This window comes from Paroedura picta, chromosome 1 (assembly GCF_049243985.1).
Source record: "Paroedura picta isolate Pp20150507F chromosome 1, Ppicta_v3.0, whole genome shotgun sequence".
In the NCBI taxonomy this organism is placed as follows: Eukaryota; Metazoa; Chordata; class Lepidosauria; order Squamata; family Gekkonidae; genus Paroedura; species Paroedura picta.
The window spans coordinates 97,038,427-97,052,689 of NC_135369.1; the positions used below are offsets into that span (position 1 = coordinate 97,038,427).

The 14,263-nt window shown below is 42.1% G+C and overlaps 2 protein-coding genes across 8 annotated transcripts in view; one reads left to right on the plus strand and one right to left on the minus strand.

Annotated features, from left to right (window-relative positions):
- The window catches only part of TFB1M (transcription factor B1, mitochondrial), a 39,509-nt gene that overhangs the window by 23,341 nt on the left and 1,905 nt on the right, over positions 1-14,263 (plus strand). The gene's annotated exons all lie outside the window — the stretch shown is intronic.
- Positions 1,065-8,966, minus strand: CLDN20 (claudin 20). 2 transcript variants are annotated; one of them, XM_077349091.1, is made up of 2 exons: positions 8,753-8,966; positions 1,065-3,295 (listed from the first exon to the last, which is right to left on the minus strand). In XM_077349091.1, the coding sequence occupies exon 2, from the start codon at positions 3,196-3,198 to the stop codon at positions 2,536-2,538; it is 663 nt and encodes a 220-aa protein (XP_077205206.1). In that variant the 5' UTR covers positions 3,199-3,295; positions 8,753-8,966; the 3' UTR covers positions 1,065-2,535. The 2 variants fall into 2 exon arrangements, with proteins under 2 accessions (XP_077205206.1, XP_077205197.1); XM_077349082.1 differs by lacking the exon at positions 8,753-8,966 and adding an exon at positions 8,166-8,338.

Sequence of the window (14,263 nt, forward strand, 5' to 3'; positions counted from 1 at the left end):
TCTCCAAATCCCATACCATCTTTGTTGCCCTATTCTGGACATGTTCCAGTTTGTCTACATTCCTCTTCAACTGTGGCACTCAAAGCTGAACTCCAAGTGTGGCCAAACCAGAGCAGAGTAAAGCGGTACCATCACCTCCTGTGTTCTGGACATGATACTCCGTTTGATACAGCCCCAAATCCCATTTGCCTTTTTAGCCACTGAGTCACACTGCTGATTCATGTTCAATAAATGGTCTACTAAGACTCCTAGATCCTTTTCACACATACTACTACCAAGACAAGTCTCCCCCATCTTATATTGGTGTATTTGGTTTTTCCTACCTAAATGCAGAACTTTACATTTGTCCCTATTGAGTTCCATTTTATCCAGTTTAGCCCACTTCTCAAGATCATCCTGTATTCTGATTCTGTCTTCTGTTGCATTTGCTACCCCTCTCAGTTTAGTATCATCTGCAAATTTAGTAAGTACCCCCACTAATCTCTCATCCAACTGATTTATAAATATGTTGAATGACACAGGCCCCAGGACAGATCCTTGGGGTACTCCATTTGTCACTCTTTTCCAAGAGGACGCTGAAACATTAACAAACAACCTCTGGGTATGATCTGACGTCCAGTTATCGATCCACCTGAAAGAATTAGGATCCATACTGCATTTTACCAACTTGTCAACAAGAATATCATGTAGAACCTTATCAAAAGCTTTACTGAAATCCAGATAAACTATGTCCACACCTTTCCCCTGATCCATCATGGTAATCACTTTCTCAAAAAAAGATATAAGGTTGGTCTGACATGACTTGTTATTGTGAAACCCATGCTTAGAAATCACAGCTGCTCAAGGACCGACTTTTTGATAACTTGTTCCAAAATTTTGCAGTTGTATCTTGTTTACTGCTGGTTTTTCTTCTTGAGGGAACATTGGCTGAATTGTGGGTCTGAAATGTGAATAATCCTCTTATGCCATGTTCATAGTTCGTCTATGGACTAAAGATCCTTGGTTATAACATGAATGCTGCTGTAGACCATTTTCCTGCTTTAAGACCAGTTTTTTTAGTTCTTACTATTTGATGATATTTCTTTTTATTTTAGACACTTTGCAAAGGTTTGCTTTGCATGCACAGTAGACCCAGACTGATAAAATAAATACAACACTTCCAACATACATACTTTGAAAAGTGGTGCTTGAAAAGTAATATTGGCATATTAACAGACCTAATATAACTATTGTACACAGCGAACTAGTATAGTAGCCAAATAAATGTCATTAATCCATTTCTGTTACTTCTCTTTTGGTAAAAATAGAAGCCAGTGAAACAAATTCATTTCATTTCTAAAACCAGTTTCACATTTGATTGTGAAGAGCAGTTTGCCCCTCCCACATAGATCTAGTACATGTAAAGATTGATTTCTTTCCCCCATCTACAATTCAGTGCTTTTTTATCCTTCATTGAAACATAAATTCATGGTACCTGTATTACATGGAAATGTCATGTATCTGAGTCGCTGTCCTACTCCTTAGCTTTTATGCCAATTATGTCAAATTCGACCTCTCCCCACAATAGAACTGAGGAGTTCCCGACAGTGGCTGATGATAATTTCAGCATGTTAGAAAGAAGGTTCGGAGATGCAAGGAGCGTTAACCAAGTAAATCATGCTGGCAAAGTAATTACAAATGGAGTTGCTGCAAGAGCTCTGTGTGGCAAGCTGCCAGCAACTCTGGGGCCTGATCCAAGACTGCCTTTCAGATAAGGTTATATAATAAAGGAGTCAAATCTTGTTACAGGTGAAAATAACACCAAAGACCAGGATAGTTTATCAGTAACAGAAACATTTGTATTTAGACAGAACAAAATATATAATGTTGCTGCTTCAAACGCCAAGATATTTTCTATGTCCTCTTCTCTTTCCTGATGTTACTTAAATTAACAGTAGTTGGATTAAGTAGATGTTTCTTCAGAAATAAAAAATGGCACCTGCAGCAGGTGGTGAATGATGGGATGGAGGCAGTTTTGGCAACGTCTGAATGGCTGTGTCAGCTTTTCAGCCCTGACATGCAAATACACGAGAGTTTTTGAATGAAGAAATCTAGTTACCATGGTAGTTGGGAGTTCACAGGGAAAGACAGATGTAGCTATGATTCGGAAACAATACACGGGGTTTCTTATCGAGGCACAATAGGCTTTGCTGGTGCCATAGTTAAAATGAAACTCCTGAGGAAATTAAATTTGCCACATGACAAACATGAACAACTTTTGCATGCTAAAAGAGTTAAACATTCTACTCTTCATTTTGTTCTTTCCTATTACATTTAAGCTGTAAAACAATGTCGGCAATAAAGTAAGGGTTGTTACATTTTTTTAAAACTTCTGCTATCCTGTGTGGAGTAGCTAGAATACACTTCGTCAAAATTGAATTACAACCCTCTTGTCAATAACAGAAAACTTTTTAACTTAAAAAACCCCCAACCTTCAGTAACTAAAGCTGCGCTTGGCTGTACAGGCTGAACCCTGGCTAATATTTGCCACTGTATTTACACATAGTCCTTCAGGTTGTAGCCTGTGCTGATCTCTTGCTGGGCACCTGGGAACTGTTGGTGCAGCTTATTAGGGTAAATCCAGGCTCCCTGCTGCTTTTTAAAACAGGAAGTGCCAAAGATCGCACCTGCCGTGAGTAGAAGTCCTGCTGAAATGAATCCAACGTAAACAGCTCCTCCTGGTTCATGCTTACTGCTTTCTGGAACTGCTGGGTCCAGAAAATTGGAAATGATCTCTCTCGTGTACCATGCTGTTGGTATCAACCCAAATATTCCTGCGAGGATGAAGAAGACTCCTGCTGCAAATGACGTGTGGCTTTTGGTGTCCCCGTCCCCTCCCAGGCGGGTGCACTTCATCCCAATGGTGGCGATGCAGATGCCAGCAGCCGAGAGGATGCAAGACAAAACCATGGTGGTCCGCGCTGCCTGGATGTAAACAGGGAGGGAGAGGATGGAGTATTTCAGTGTGCAGCTAAACATCCCGGTGCTGTACCAGGTGCAGTCCATCCAGAGCCCTTGCATCTGAGTTATGGCTGTGATGATGTTTGAACCCACGTCTGCGTTCACCTTCCAGTTAGGCAACAAGGTAGCTGTAATGGCACCAAAAACACCAAACAAGGCTAAAATGAAAGCAAAGAACTGTAGAGCTGCTGATGCCATGATGAGATGTGCTGTCACCTTTTGTCTGCCTGTTTCTCTTCTGTTGTCGTAAATGTGTGTAATTGTCTGATCGCTCCCCAGCCAAGGTTGTAGCTGTCTGTGTAAGAGGAAAGGGGGGGGGGGGTGGAGAATGGCAGGAGCAAAGGAAAAAGAAATGAGCAAACAAGAAGGCTGTGATTTTTAATAAAAGCTATCTGAATGAGTGACTGAACGTGACCCAGCAGCAGATGAGAAGGCTACAAAAGCCCTGAGCAGCTGTATACAGGGCACTTGAACAGAAATGATTACAAATGGGACAGTGTTTTTGAGCAACTGAGCACAAGGAGCTGCCCTTTGATAATACAATGCCCAGAAAAGAAAAAAGAATGAAGGGATAAGTTTATGATAATGGCAGAAGGGAAGGTAATGCAAAATGGGGGTAGTTCTGCCCTTAATGGGCGGTATAGAAGCCTTCGTTCTGTTCTGCAAAATAAGGCAGTGAAAGGAACAAATGTATCTACAGCTTGTATTATCAAGTGTTCCTGAAGTGCAGTTAATTAAGTTAAATCTATACATTTTCTTCTCCAGTTTCTCTACAAATATTAATGCTGTGTTTTATCTTGGCTACGTTTTATACATTTGGTGTGTGTGTGTGGGGGGGGGGTCATTCTTTGATGTGCTGTTTTCTGAAGTGCTGTTTTCTAAAAAGTAAAATTCAAGCTTCTGTGCTGGCAATTTACAACTTTCATTTTTCCTGAGGACTAGTAGAGACTTTGCCTCTCCTTGGGATCCATTCTAGCCACCTCCAGTATTGTGCTGTCATTTACAATTTGCACAGCTGCTAAAGATTTTGAAACGTCATTCCCCATTGATTTCAGCATTAAAAATTAAACATATGCTGAACTCTGTCATTGATATCAGGAGCCATTGTGAAAACTGACAACTGAATATTTCAAGTTAGCTGAATATGTTCAGTCTTTCTTGGAATCTTGGTGGGTGATCTTAGGCCAATCACACATACTCACCCTAACCTACCTCCCCAGGATGTTGTGAAGATAAAATGGAGAAGAAAAGAATTATGTATGTCACAGTTGAGTCCCCCTTGGGGAGGAAGGCAGGGTAAAAATGGATTAAATAAATATTCTGCAGAGTTTGGCTTTTTTCTAGGCATAATTATAACATATTTCATGGACTTTTTGGGTTGATCCTGCATTGGGAATTGGACTAGATAGTCTGTATAGCTTCTTCCAACTCTATGACTCTGTGATAATATTCTGTTTTAGGAAAGTCATTCATTTTTACAGTGTTTTTTTAAAATTTTGTATGGGGGAACTCTGTGCTGCAACATGCACAGAACTGTTAAGAGTGATGGGGGACAGGCAAGCCAGGCAAGGTGAAGAGGAAGAAAGCAAATGATTATTTTTTGGTTTTTGATTTTTGTGTGTGTGAGTACGCTGCGGATATCCCTTGGACAAAAGAAATTACTGTATCACACTGATTCAGTGTGTGAACGAACAGAAGTGGGAGGTATAGCTCCTTTGCTGTCTACACGTGCATTTTAATAGTAAGCTCATCCCAAAAGCAAAAACTGGTGTTTAATGAGGTGGGACGGTGTGACCTGAGGGTCTGGATTCCACTGACATATTTTCTACTCTTCCCCTATCAGGCTTATGTGAGACTCCACGTCTGTCTGTCTTGGTGTCCTCATAAGTAAAATGCATTTCGGCAGGTGAGGTGCATAAAAGAGAGGCCATTGGATGAAATCACTCACCTCCTCAAGCAAATTGGAAGTTTGTGAAATTCAATCCAATAAGCTTTTACTCGATACACTATATATGGACCTAGAGCCTAATGCTGGGAGTGATTGAGGGCAAAAGAAGAAGGGGACGACAGAGAATGAGGTGGCTGGATGGAGTCACTGAAGCAGTAGGTGCAAACTTAAATGGACTCCAGGGAACAGTAGAGGACAGGAAGGCCTGGAGAATCATTGTCCATGGGTCGGACACGACTTCGCACCTAACAACAACAATAACAAATGGACCTTACAGGCTGGATTGCAATGTAGAGGTCACAGTGTCATGGAAATGGGCTTAGTATCTCTAAAGTTTTGATATGGTATTGATCAGTGGTCTGTCTTGATCTGAGCAGCCTCATATGGACACACTGCTATGGAGGTCAAGCAATCGCCTAGCCCTGGCTTCCTGATACAGCAGTGGTAGAAGGTTCAAGGTTTGGTGCTGACCTTCAAGGCCATCTGCAGTCTAGGCTGCACATATCTGTGGGACTAACTACCTCCTTATTGCCCAGGGCTCTTTGCTCTGCTCGTGAGAACTTGTTGGTGATCCCTGGCCCGCTTGGTCTCTACCAGGGCCAGGGTCTTTTCAGTTGTGGTCCCAACCTGGTGGAATGAATTCCCAGGAGAGCTGAGGGCCCTGCCAGAATTTTCTCAGTTCCTCAGGGCCTGCAAGATAAATGGAGCTCTTCCACCAGGTCTTTGGTTGAGGAAAGAGCAGTTCAGATCTAGGGTTCCTCCCTGAGAGTCAGAACAGCAAGCTACTTACTCCCTATCATCTATTTTCCTCCAGGGCAAGAGTTGATGGAAAATACATTGACCAAGGAGGGAAGGTTAGTTTTTGCAGGCAGGGAGCGATAATGCTATATTGTTTTATTGGGGATTTTATTGTGGGGTATTTTGCTTTGTAAATCTTCATGAGCCAGCTAGCCTGGGAGTGGTGGGCTATACATTTATTATTAATTAATAATATATAATAGAAAAAATGGTGGGGAAATAACATCCCAGTATAAATCTAAACATGCCCTGATGGAGTGCGGTGGAAACTTAGTACTCCATGCTGATGCACTGATGACACTTTTGGATGCATGGCATTGGTTGGAATGTCCCTGTCCCCCTCAGTCTCTTGCTGGTTGCCAGTGATTGGTTGTCAACCCTAACACACAAATGGGGTCCCATCTAACAAATCACTAGATCCTGTATGCAGTATATGTGTGCTGCCCACTGGGACCTCTAGGTAGATTCCAGCTCACTTTGGCCCAAGCCTCAGCAATCTAGCATGTTGTAGTGCTGATTGCTGAGATGTGAGGTTATGCGAGCAGGAACTTTTCTCCCAGCCCTGAGCCTGGTTGATAGAGTGGAGGAAGGTTGTTTTGTCTTTCTCCTTCTAGTGTATTGGAGAGCTTGGTTGAGGGGCTCCACACTTCATTCCCTCAAGTGTACCATTCGCCATTATGAACTTGAATGGTCCATTTGTCACCACCACCCATTTTTGTTTTAAACTAACAACTTCCCATGCCTCCGTCATTTGCTTTGTCCTTTGTCCTTACTTTCCTTTTTAAAAAAATACAAAGTTGCATTTTTCTGTGTACTAAGGGAGTGCCCAAGTGCCGGGGACCTCATCCACAGGTGGCCCCATTTTGTTGCCCCCAGCAGTCAGACTTGCTATTGGGAGTAGCACTGGTGATAGTAGAAATAGTAGCAACAGAATTCATTTGGATTAGATTTTTAGATGTAATGTAGGGATTAAACATGGAGACCTGAATGACAGATGAACTAACCTCTCCTGAGAACTGGTGGGTACAATTGCTAACACACCTAAATGTAGATTCAAGTGGGTAGCCATGTTGGTATGAAGTAGCACAACAAAATCAGAGTCTGGTAGCACCTTTAAGCCCAACAAAGATTTATTCAAGGTGTGAGCTTTCGAGGGCAAGAACTCTTCCTCAGACTATGAACATCCATCATGACAGTGGGAATATAAAGCAAAAATTAATTCTGTTGAATTAGTAAAGTGTAGTGTTCAGTCTAGTAATTAAAGGATTCTTCTGCTTATGTATTTCTCACGTGCATAGGAAGACTTAGAATAAAATCTTGCTGTCAACATACAAAAAAAAGTCTCTGCTGAGCTAGCCTTATTTTTTTTAACCTGCTGAACTAGATCTCTGTAGGAGCAGTATTGTTTAAAAAACACTTTGAAGTCTATGAATAATGTGTTCCATCTACTAAAACATATGTTTATCTAAACCTTCCTTTCAGTATATGTCTATCTGGGCAATTAAATCCACTGACTAGTATTCTTTCTGTGTTCAGGGGAAGATTTTCAGGACTCCCTCTTGCTCAGTTCTCCCAGCTCCCGCTGTGCCTTCAGTTGCAGGAATCTAGTATTTGGCTGCTCGTTTCTTTTTTTACAGCCGATGGGTAAAAAGATCCTTCCTATCCAGCAGTCCCGGCAGGGCTGCAGATTGTCCCTGGCATTTTCCATCTGGAAAAGATAGCCTGGGAGGACACAAGAGTATATCTCTTCCTTTCCAGACAAGTCACAGGCTTTGAGAAGCCTGCCATCCCAAAAAATCACCAACCTCTGTGTGAAACTCCATATTACACAACAGCAGAAGCAATGGATGTTCTCTACCATTAATTTTGTCTGTGAGAAAAATGTGCAGATGCAGAACTAACTAAATGTTTATATTTTCTGCAGAAGCAATTGATTCTGAAACTTGAAATAGGTATGCAAAAGCCCTTGGACCTGTTGTGTGCTCTCAAAGCTTACTTTGGCACAACAAGCATCAATACTACTAGCGATAGGTTCAGTTAAAAAGATAATTTCATTATGCCCCCCCCCCCGCCGCCAGCATTCTCTTGAGTAATGTTCACTGTAGGGATTGGAGGTGTGTCGTCAGCTGAGCGCAGCTTCGTTCATTGATGTGGTAGCGTCCACACAGAGCAGGTACACAGTTTGCAGCCCGCAAGGCAGGTGGGAAATTGAGCCATCCCTGAGTGGCATGGTCCATCAGTTTTTACTCTCTTGTTGGTGCTTATCATTACTTCAGTGTATAAGATTTACAATGAAAATACATAGACATCTAGAGCAGCAGGAACAACACTTTATCATAACTTATGTAAACATGCTATTATGGCTAGAACCCTTAAAACACTACGACTTGCAATGTGAGAGCCTAATCTTAATACTTACAGCCAGATGGGTGGTTCAAGATGCTTTCTTGGCAAGAGGAACCGTGGAAACACAACTTCTCCTGAATGTAAACTTGCTGTGCCTCATAGAAAAACTGCATTGTTTTTTTTATTAAGCAAAAATAGCCCTGTGGTACTCCTAGCACAGCAGTGCTCCCCATGCCCTATCTCAGTACCATCTACTGGAGAATAAAGAACTACTTTGTTTACTGAAGCTGTACTGGAGCAAATGCTTCAGTTAGGGAGGGAAAGCAAAAGAGATTATGGGGCAGACGCATGTAAACCCAGCACTCTAACTGTGTAATGCTTTCTGTGAATTTTTGACAGCTTGGAAATATGAAAGCTTTTTGAGAAGCATGTATTAAATGAAATTGGATAATTATTGCTTCAAGTCTGAAAAAAGAAAACTTTAGAATGAACTTTGCTTTCCCTGAAAAACCAGGCAGTTTTATATTCCACACACACCCACACCCCCCCCCCCGCATGCACACATGTACAACTAGGCATCCCACAGTTCCTTCTAGAAATTATGGCGTGCTGCGTTTATGTCTGTAAAAGTGACAATTCTATGTGGTCAAGTTTACATACCTGGTAGCGATCACTCGTAACCCTCACAGGTTCCTTCTGTAGTCACTTTCTCTGCAGAGTGTCAGGCACGAAAGCAGCAATGTTTGCTGATGATGCTTCTCTGATAAATACAGAGCACAGCTGAGGAGGTCTTAGCAAGTCAGCAAGGAGAAGCTTGTCAAGTGCTGATTATGCAGCAAGATAAATATGAGTTTTCCTGATTGTTTTCTGAAAACATGGAAAGGAGAAGGGCTTTGGTTTGTGATATGAGTTTATTGACAACTACACAGTGCCTTGGAATAAATGGCTTCTGTGCCTTTGTTAAGGTGATTTTAAGGCAACTTACACAGTGACATGAAGACTTGCATGCTTCTTAGTAGCTTGATATAGAATAGTTAGTGGGCCAGCCAAACTTTGGTCACCACTGATCTGTCCATTCACTATTTAGGCAGGAATATATCTCTGTATGTGGGGAATGACTCTAAAGTTCATAGGAATTACAGGGACAATCTTCTGTCATGGAAGAGAGGACATCACTGCAGTTGTATTGAGCTTTGGAGGCACTGGGGAAAGCCTCAGTCCTAAGACTGGAGAATGACCACTTGAGCTAAGTGACACTTTTGTCCAAGTGAACCTGCTATATATAGTGGGTCAATAAATATATTTGAGATTATGATGATGTTATCCGTTCAGTCGTGTCCAACACTCAGCGATTCTATAGGAAAGTTTCTGCCATGCATCTCTGTCAATGAGCACTTCTTTTAGTTGGTTCATGGTCATCCCTGTATCGGCTTTGATCGTGTCGAGCCAGTGGATCCTTTGGCGGCCACATTTCCTTTTGTCGCTGACCATGCCGAGCATTCATGATTTTTATAATGAGTTTGATCGCATGATGTGTCCAAAGTAAGTGAGTTTTAGTCGTAATATCTTGCCTTCTAATGACATAGTTGGTTTGCTCCTCTCTAAAACTGTCTTGTTGGTAACTTCGGCCCTGTGGCTGATACTGGAAAGCTGGAAGAGTAGGGCTGGTGGAAGAGTAGCACCATGTGCATATGCTGTTGACACAGAACAGTTCAACTGTGAACATTTTAACCCAGATGTGTAGTGCTTTTGTTGTGATGAACTTAGGACCAGCTCGGAACTTCAAGTAGGTAATAAAGGTCAGTAAGCATTTTGAATGACTTAGCTGTGTATGTGTGCATGTGTTTTCTTATAGCTCTAATTCTATTAAAGAATCATGCTGTTCGTGCAAAGAAAACAATGGCAATGTACAAATTGGGTGGGATGGCCATCAAGTCACAGCTGGGAAGTAGCCTGTAAGTGTCCTTTGGGAGGGCATTCCACACAGTGGGTGCAGCACCAGAAAAAACACACTCTGCTCTCACCGTGTTTACTTGGAGAAATGATGGAACATGGAGCAGATCTCTAGGGATTAAGGGGGAAAAGATACAAGAAAATGTTTTCAAAGACAGATAAACACAAACAAATGGGTAACCATTTACCTAAATTGACCCAAGATTGGAATACTATGGCATTTATGTATTTCAACAAGTAGAATCTGAGCAACAGGCCATGAATCCTGATGTTCTGTACCATCAGTCTCTGAATTTTATACAGCAGGCTTGAATCCCAGAAGATTTAAAACATAAGGTGACTTGTTTTAACCTTGTTTATCCCTTTCTTTTTCCTCTGGAGTCTTTAGTCATGATGAATTTCTGTAGGCAAAGTTGCTTGTCTGGACGGAGTGTATGTTTGTGTGTGTTGGGGGGGGGGGCTTATTTAGCCAGTGCTACGTAGTTTAGGCTCACTGCTTGTTAAGAGTCTTGGGTTTGCTTGCCCAGTTCCTTGTCTGGTGTGGAAGCAGGCAGAGTGGAGTGAGGATTTCTCCTTCTGATCCCTGCACACTTTTATTTAAGATGAGGGGCTGAGCCCATTGCATTCAGGAATACAACAGGTGCTAGGTGTGTGTGTGTGTGTGTGTGTGTGTGTGTGTGTGTAGAACTCTGCGGATTGTCTCTCCCTCCCCCCAGGACCTGGAAAGGCTGCAGACAGCTCTTATGGACCTCACCAGGTGGAGGCAGTTCTCTCACGCAGCAGGGATCTGTAGATTCTGAGCCCTGGAGGGAAGTGGAAGAAGGAGGGGGTAGTCAGGAGTGAGGGAAGGAAGGCGATTAGCTGGCTGCTGGACAGACAGGCAAGCTAGTTGGAGGAGGCGGCACTCAGGGGTGGGACAGCTTCCCTGAGTGGCACTTAAACCATGAAACATGCTTCTTCTCCAAGGCCTTACCAGAAATATATTATGTGGAACAGAAAACTTATTTTGAGCTTCATGGGCTGCCCTTGTGCTCACTGTGGTTTTATAATTTTTTAAATAGTCTGAAACACTTGTTGCACTTTATGTATTTTCCCCCTTGCTTTTAGGGGCGAAATGGCACAAGAAGTGCTAGGATAGAGACAAACATGTGTTTCTTCCCCAAAGAAACTGAGCTTTTGCTTTGTTTTCCTTTAAATTATTTTTGCTCTATTAAAATATTTGCACAATAAAGTGGAGAGGCTAGTAATGTTATCAACCATGTTAAGTATGTTTATGTGTATCCTATTGTAATTCTGCCTGCTAATATGCACAGCCCAGAAATAGCACATAATAATGCCTATAATTTTAAAGCATCCTGTTGCAAGTGAGCAGCATTCTCCTGATTCCATTGCCATAGTAACAAAGCAGCTTTCCTCAAGTTCCAGGAACTCAAGCCTCTAATGGAGAGCAGTGGGAAGAGCTTCATATTCCCGCGAGCAGAAAACATTCACATGTAAACTTGACTTTGCAGTTCTTTCACCTTAAAGATGGAGTTCCATCTAATTCCTTGGGCCTTTTTGTTAGAAGGGATGGGATCTGCCATACTTCTGTGTGCCTTCCACCTGACACAGTGTTTTCCTTTCAGGCATTTTAAGAAGCTCGGTGTGGAAATATTGATCAGCATGTTAGACTAGGGCCAGGGACACTTTGGCTCCAATGCCCACTTGGTGATTAAGATTTCCTGTTGACCTGAAGATTGTCACTTTCGCTCACCTTGACCTACTTCACAGGGTAGTTGTGCCAGATAAATTGGGAAGAGCATGTTCACTGCTTTGGGCTTGGAGGAAGGGAATGGTAGGTGAAAAAAAAAAATAAGCAAGTCAGTTTGTATTCCCAAAATTAATTACCACAGTATATGAAAAAACAGGCCTTTCTAGGATAAAGGTGTCCTTAAACATCTTATTCTGAACTATAGATAACATCCAAAGAATTAGGCATACTTAAACCTTTTTGGCTTTGTTAACTATTTTAGCTCTGAATTGTGAACTTACAATGAAAGCAGGATAAATTCAGAAATTATTAGGTTTTATCTTTAGTAGAACCCAGAATGATTTCTGATGGTGAAATGAACACAGTAGGGAGATGTTACTTGTCAGGGTTACCCTTTCCAGATTCTGAAACCAGAGCTGCTGAAATTTAGTGGCGTATTTCTCATTCTCATAGTAGGCAGTTCCCTGGTTCATTGCTTGTCACATTGTCACCACAGCCCTTCTAAGAGCTAGGTCCCAACTGTAGCCAGATGGCAGGAAAATAAAACTGGGAGATCTCTAGGGATAACTACAGCTTGCTGTAAATTCATCATGGCAGATTTTATGCTGTATCCTCTATTGACCCGATATGGAGGACTGCCTTTATGAGGGTAAGTTAAAAAGTATTGCTACAAAATCATGGAAACTGTTATTAAACAAGAAATATCAAGGCACAAAGCTATTGTTTCTCAACATATTATCCATCTAGGTCTATGCAGTTCTGATGGCAGTGTTTCTATTTCTCTAAACCTTCCCTGAAGAATTCTTCATTCTTCAATTTACACCACGTCAAAATGGCCGTTTTGGCATCCACAAGGGACTGAAATTGTGTTCTTTTTAAATGTTTTTTGAGTTTGGGGAATAAAAAGAAGTCTGAAAGGGCAAGATCAGGTAAGGTTTCCCAATCAAATTCTTGTAGTACAGCCCTTGCTACCCTTCAAGAATGAGCAGGTGCATTGTCATGATGGGGGGGGGGAAATTCCTCAGTACAACTTTCTTGGCTTTTTCACACCAATGAAGTTTCCAGTTTTCTTCAAACTGCGTCATAATAAGCCCCCATAATTGTCCTGTGTCCTTCAAGAAAATCATTTTGTTTAGAATCAACCTGTGCATGCATGAACCGGAATCCTAGGAGCAATACTTTTGACTTACCCTCATATGTACACGTTCAGATGCAGCAGCTTTGGTCTTTCCAGCAAGGTCTACTGACAGTAACCGCCTTGTCTAAAGTATGCCCAGCAATGAACTGGGGCTGAACTTAATCAGTGGCTGCCTCGTGCCTCTGGAACAGCCTCTTGGAAAGGGAGGGGTGTCTCCTACTTCCCTAGCTTTTCAAAACAAAACAAATCAAAACTGCTCCAAAAAGGTGGGGGAGGGGGGGAGGGGAACCACCTGGGCAAAGGCTCAGTAGTGGGGTGTGAGGCATTTTTAGACTAGGTTTTTGGAGGCCTGACAAGGGAAACATAGCTTTCAAAGCACTTGAGAAGTTTCCCAAATAAGTATTATTTAAGTAAACAAACTATTTTTAAGAACAGTAAAATATAGTTCTGTTAACCTATGACTATCGGTGCTTCTTTGTAACTCAGCCAGTGTTGTATATTCCCTACTCACCTGTACATTTATTTTTAATCACTTCTTGTCCCACCTTTTTGATGGGAATGTGCTTAGAAAGGTGAATCATGAATCATTCCTCCACAAAATTGCTTAGGGCTGATTGATGTAACTCTGGAAGTACACTTAAATGAGTTGACTGGGCATGGACTGAGCTTAGATGTAACGTAAATCAGTCACTTGTGTGGCTAGACTATTGGGGTAAGGTCTGGGAGACTCGGGGTCAACCCCGCCTTCTTTCTCCACAGATTCCAAAGACACTGATTGGCCATTGCTTTCATGCTCTGTTAGACACAAAGGAGGTTGACTGTGACCATCACAACCTCCCTGATTTAGCTTACAAACCGGATGAGTGTACAGTGTGCTGGCCAGAGAGCTGAGTGGCTGCTGTAGGAAAAGAAATAAGCACCAGGATGCTGAAGCAGTCCAATGGCTGCAGAACAGGACTGGAGAACTGCCTTTCACTGGGGCTGGAAAGATATTGATAATTATGCATAGGCTTTCTTGCAGAATGAAAGGGAAAGATACCTCTGCATTGATGAAAGAAATTTCCTTTGCCTCTGGACAAGTCACAAGTTGCAGCGCAAACCATCCCAAGCAGACAATTGCATGTGCATTTGAAATCTATGGAAACCTATGTCCCAGTTTTCGAGTCTGGTTTCTGTTGAATTATTACAGCGAGAGGTTTATGTGCCCAGCTTACATTCTTCAGAGGGACTGGAATAGTTTTTCATTTTCAGGGGGCTAATATTTCTACTCTTACTGAGCCGGCTTGGTGTAGGGGTTAAGTGCGGCGGCCTCTAATCTGGAGAACAGGGT